This window comes from Lithobates pipiens, unplaced genomic scaffold (genome assembly GCF_037356315.1).
Source record: "Lithobates pipiens isolate NorthernLeopardFrog02 unplaced genomic scaffold, aLitPip1_a1.2 Scaffold_30, whole genome shotgun sequence".
Classification (NCBI taxonomy): Eukaryota; Metazoa; Chordata; class Amphibia; order Anura; family Ranidae; genus Lithobates; species Lithobates pipiens.
Window position 1 is genome coordinate 28244206 of NW_027507791.1, and position 6000 is coordinate 28250205.

Below are 6000 nucleotides of genomic sequence, written 5' to 3' on the forward strand. Positions count from 1 at the left end.
ACAGAAGACATGAGGAGAACGGATGTCACCAGGACAGAAGACAAGAAGAGAACGGGTGTCACCAGGACAGAGACATGAGGAGAACGGGTGTCACCAGGACAGAAGACATGAGGGGAACGGGTGTCACCAGGACAGAAGACATGAGGAGAACGGGTGTCACCAGGACAGAAGACATGAGGAGAACGGGTGTCACCGGGACAGAAAACATGAGGGGAACGGGTGTCACCGGGACAGAAGACATGAGGGGAACGGGTGTCACCAGGACAGAAAACATGAGGAGATTGGGTGTCACCAGGACAGAAGACATGAGGGGAACGGGTGTCACCAGGACAGAAGACAAGAGGAGAACGGGTGTCACCAGGACAGAAGACAAGAAGAGAACGGGTGTCACCAGGACAGAAGACAAGAAGAGAACGGGTGTCACCAGGACAGAAAACATGAGGAGAACGGGTGTCACCAGGACAGAAGACATGAGGAGAACGGGTGTCACCAGGACAGAAGACATGAGGAGAACGGGTGTTACCAGGACAGAAGACAAGAGGAGAACGGGTGTCACCAGGACAGAAGACATGAGGGGAACGGGTGTCACCGGGACAGAAGACATGAGGGGAACGGGTGTCACCAGGACAGAAGACATGAGGAGAACGGGTGTCACCAGGACAGAAGACATGAGGAGAACGGGTGTCACCAGGACAGAAGACATGAGGAGGACGGGTGTCACCAGGACAGAAGACATGAGGAGAACGGGTGTCACCAGGACAGAAGACTAGAGGAGAACGGGTGTCACCAGGACAGAAGACATGAGGGGAACGGGTGTCACCAGGACAGAAGACATGAGGAGAACGGGTGTTACCAGGACAGAAGACATGAGGAGAACGGGTGTCACCAGGACAGAAGACATGAGAGGAACGGGTGTCACCAGGACAGAAGACAAGAAGAGAACGGGTGTCACCAGGACAGAAGACAAGAGGAGAACGGGTGTCACCAGGACAGAAGACATGAGGAGAACGGGTGTCACCGGGACAGAAGACATGAGGAGAACGGGTGTCACCAGGACAGAAGACATGAGGGGAACGGGTGTCACCAGGACAGAAGACATGAGGAGAACGGGTGTCACCAGGACAGAAGACAAGAAGAGAACGGGTGTCACCAGGACAGAAGACATGAGGAGAACGGGTGTCACCAGGACAGAAGACATGAGGAGAACGGGTGTCACCAGGACAGAAGACATGAGGAGAACGGGTGTCACCAGGACAGAAGACAAGAAGAGAACGGGTGTCACCAGGAGAGAAAACATGAGGGGAACGGGTGTCACCAGGACAGAAGACATGAGGAGAACGGATGTCACCAGGACAGAAGACAAGAAGAGAACGGGTGTCACCAGGACAGAGACATGAGGAGAACGGGTGTCACCAGGACAGAAGACATGAGGGGAACGGGTGTCACCAGGACAGAAGACATGAGGAGAACGGGTGTCACCAGGACAGAAGACATGAGGAGAACGGGTGTCACCAGGACAGAAGACAAGAAGAGAACGGGTGTCACCAGGACAGAAGACATGAGGAGAACGGGTGTCACCAGGACAGAAAACATGAGGGGAACGGGTGTCACCGGGACAGAAGACATGAGGAGAACGGGTGTCACCGGGACAGAAGACATGAGGGGAACGGGTGTCACCAGGACAGAAAACATGAGGAGATTGGGTGTCACCAGGACAGAAGACATGAGGGGAACGGGTGTCACCAGGACAGAAGACAAGAGGAGAACGGGTGTCACCAGGACAGAAGACAAGAGGAGAACGGGTGTCACCAGGACAGAAGACATGAGGGGAACGGGTGTCACCAGGACAGAAGACATGAGGGGAACGGGTGTCACCAGGACAGAAGACATGAGGAGAACGGGTGTCACCAGGACAGAAGACAAGAAGAGAACGGGTGTCACCAGGACAGAAGACAAGAAGAGAACGGGTGTCACCAGGACAGAAAACAAGAAGAGAACGGGTGTCACCAGGACAGAAGACATGAGGAGAACGGGTGTCACCAGGACAGAAGACATGAGGGGAACGGGTGTCACCGGGACAGAAGACATGAGGGGAACGGGTGTCACCAGGACAGAAGACATGAGGAGAACGGGTGTCACCAGGACAGAAGACATGAGGAGAACGGGTGTCACCAGGACAGAAGACATGAGGAGAACGGGTGTCACCAGGACAGAAGACATGAGGAGAACGGGTGTCACCAGGACAGAAGACATGAGGAGAACGGGTGTCACCAGGACAGAAGACATGAGGAGAACGGGTGTCACCAGGACAGAAGACATGAGGGGAACGGGTGTCACCAGGACAGAAGACATGAGGGGAACGGATTTCCTTTCAGGTTGGCTCTGCAGTCTGGAGCTCTATTAGAGAGATTTCCCCTCACTTCCTGTCCCGGTGACAACAGGTTCAGCAGACAGGAAGTGAGGAGAACTCTACAATTGGAGGAAGGGGAGACGCCGGCCGGGTCTTTATTTCTGTCTGATGAGGGCTGGAAATGTTTACCCCTCCCAGACAGCGGGAACCAATCACATGTCATCTGTCACCCTTCACCCCCAGCCAGTCACCCCCCCCCCCACCCAGCCTGTCACCCCTCAGCTCCAGCCTGTCACCCCTCAACCCAAGCCTGTCAACCCCTCAGCTCCAGCCTGTCAACCCCTCATCCCCAGCCTGTCAACCCCTCAGCTCCAGCCTGTCACTCCTCAGCTCCAGTCTGTCACCCCTCAGCCCTTACCCTGTAGCCCCTCAGCCTGTAACCCATCAGCCTGTCACCCCTCAGCCTGTCACCTCTCACCCCTCAGGCACAGCCAGTCACCCCTCAGCCGCAGCCGGTCACCCCTCAGCCTGTCACCCCTCAAGCCTCAGTCTGTCACCTTTCAGCCTGTCACCCCTCAGCCCCAGCCTGTCACCCCTCAGCCTGTCACCCACCAGCCCTCAGCCTGTCACCCACCAGCCTCAACCTCTCACGCCTCAGCCCCAGCCTGTCACCCCTCAGCCCCAGCCTGTCACCCCTCAGTCTGTCACCCCTCAGCCCGTCACCACTCAGCCTGTCACCCACCAGCCCTCAGCCTGTCACCCCTCAGCCCCAGCCTGTCACCCCTCAGCCCCAGCCTGTCACCCCTCAGTCTGTCACCCCTCAGCCTGTCACCCCTCAGCCTGTCACCCCTCAGCCTGTCACCCCTCAGCCCTCAGTCTGTCACCCCTCAGTCTGTCACCCCTCAGCCTGTCACCCCACAGCCCTCCACCCCTCAGCCCTCCACCCCTCAGCCTGTCACCCCTCAGCTCTCAGCCTGTCACCCCTCAGCCTGTCACCCCCCAGCCTATCACCCCTCAGTCTGTCACCCCCCCCCAGCCTGTCACCCCCCCAGCCTGTCACCCCCCCAGCCTGTCACCCCTCAGTCTGTCACCCCCCCCCCAGCCTGTCACCCCCCCCAGCCTGTCACCCCCAGCCTGTCACCCCTCAGCCTATCACCCCCCAGCCTGCCACCCCCCAGCCTGTCATCCCCCAGCCTGTCACCCCTCAGCCTGTCACCCCCCAGCCCTCAGTCTGTCACCCCTCAGCCTGTCACCCCCCAGCCCTCAGTCTGTCACCCCTCAGCCTGTCACCCCCCAGCCTGTCACCCCTCAGCCTGTCACCCCCCAGCCCTCAGTCTGTCACCCCTCAGCCTGTCCACCCCCCAGCCTGTCACCCCTCAGCCTGTCACCCCTCAGCCCTCAGCCTGCCACCCCTCAGTCTGTCACCCCTCAGCCCTCAGTCTGCCCCCCTCAGTCTGTCACCCCCAGCCTGCCACCCCTCAGTCTGTCACCCCTCAGCCTGTCACCCCTCAGCCTGTCACCCCTCAGCCTGTCACCCCTCAGCCTGGCACCCCCCAGCCTGTCACCCCTCAGTCTGTCACCCCCCCAGCCTGTCACCCCCCCCCAGCCTGTCACCCCCTCAGCCTGTCACCCCTCAGCCTGTCACCCCTCAGCATGTCACCCCTCAGCCCGTCACCCCACAGCCCCAGCCTGTCACCCTTCAGCCCTCCACCCCTCAGCTCTCAGCCTGTCACGCCCAGCCTGTCACCCCCCAGCCTGTCACCCCCAAGCCTGTCACCCCCCAGTCTGTCACCCCCCAGCCTGTCACCCCCCAGCCTGCCACCCCCCCAGCCTGCCACCCCCCAGCCTGTTACCCCTCAGCCTGCCACCCCCCAGCCTGTCACCCCTCAGCCTGTCACCCCTCAGTCTGTCACCCCTCAGCCTGTCACCCCTCAGTCTGTCACCCCTCAGCCCTCAGTCTGTCACCCCTCAGCCCTCAGCCTGTCACCCCCCCAGCCTGTCACCCCTAAGTCTGTCACCCCCCAGCCTGTCACCACCCAGCCTGTCACCCCCCAGCCTGTCACCCCCCAGCCTGTCACCACCCAGCCTGTCACCCCTCAGCCTGTCACCCCTCAGCCTGTCACCCCCCAGCCTGTCACCCCTCAGCCTGTCACCCCTCAGTCTGTCACCCCTCAGTCTGTCACCCCTCAGCCTGTCACCCCCCAGCCCTCAGTATGTCACCCCTCAGTCGGTCACCCCTGAGCCTGTCACCCCCCAGCCTGTCACCCCTCAGCCCTCAGTCTGTCACCCCCCAGCCTGTCACCCCTCAGCCCTCAGTCCGTCACCCCCCAGCCTGTCACCCCTCAGCCCTCAGTCCGTCACCCCCCAGCCTGTCACCCCTCAGCCCTCAGTCTGTCACCCCCCAGCCTGTCACCCCTCAGCCCTCAGTCTGTCACCCCCCAGCCTGTCACCCCTCAGCCCTCAGTCCGTCACCCCCCAGCCTGTCACCCCTCAGCCCTCAGTCTGTCACCCCCCAGCCTGTCACCCCTAGCCCTCAGTCTGTCACCCCCCAGCCTGTCACCCCTCAGCCCTCAGTCCGTCACCCCCCAGCCTGTCACCCCTCAGCCCTCAGTCCGTCACCCCCCAGCCTGTCACCCCTCAGCCCTCAGTCCGTCACCCCCCAGCCTGTCACCCCTCAGCCCTCAGTCTGTCACCCCCCAGCCTGTCACCCCTCAGCCCTCAGTCCGTCACCCCCCAGCCTGTCACCCCTCAGCCCTCAGTCCGTCACCCCCCAGCCTGTCACCCCTCAGCCCTCAGTCCGTCACCCCCCAGCCTGTCACCCCTCAGCCCTCAGTCTGTCACCCCCCAGCCTGTCACCCCTCAGCCCTCAGTCTGTCACCCCCCAGCCTGTCACCCCTCAGCCCTCAGTCCGTCACCCCCCAGCCTGTCACCCCTCAGCCCTCAGTCCGTCACCCCCCAGCCTGTCACCCCTCAGCCCTCAGTCCGTCACCCCCCAGCCTGTCACCCCTCAGCCCTCAGTCTGTCACCCCCCAGCCTGTCACCCCTCAGCCCTCAGTCTGTCACCCCCCAGCCTGTCACCCCTCAGCCCTCAGTCTGTCACCCCCCAGCCTGTCACCCCTCAGCCCTCAGTCTGTCACCCCCCAGCCTGTCACCCCTCAGCCCTCAGTCTGTCACCCCTCAGCCTGTCACCCCTCAGCCTGTCACCCCCCAGCCCTCAGCCTGTCACCCCTCAGCCTGTCACCCCCCAGTCTGTCACCCCCCCAGCATGTCACCCCTCCCCCAGGACTGACCTGTGGGGTGTCTCCTCGGTGTGGTGATGAGTATGATGAGGAGGACACAGCAGTAGATGGAAGATGTGATCTCTCCCCCCATCCTCCCCGCTCTGCACACCGACACCCCACACCCCACAGACCGACTGCACGGGGAGGAGCCACCCCACTGACTGACTGCACGGGGGAGGAGCCACCCCACTGACTGACTGCACAGGGGAGGAGCCACCGCACTGACTGACTGCACGAGGGAGGAGCCACCCCACTGACTGACTGCACGGGGGAGGAGCCACCCCACTGACTGACTGCACGGGGGAGGAGCCACCCCACTGACTGACTGCACAGGGGAGGAGCCACCGCACTGACTGACAGCACGGGGAG

General features: G+C 62.0%; 1 protein-coding gene across 1 annotated transcript in view; it reads right to left on the reverse strand.

Moving 5' to 3' along the window:
* Window positions 1–5779, reverse strand: part of ADAM15 (ADAM metallopeptidase domain 15) — a gene marked incomplete at its 3' end in the record, with an annotated part of 55659 nt that extends 49880 nt beyond the window's left edge. Inside the window, 1 exon segment of the mRNA XM_077463842.1 lies at window positions 5641–5779. Coding sequence (XP_077319968.1) covers window positions 5641–5722 — 82 coding nt within the window.
* Window positions 5780–6000: the final 221 nt, after the last annotated feature.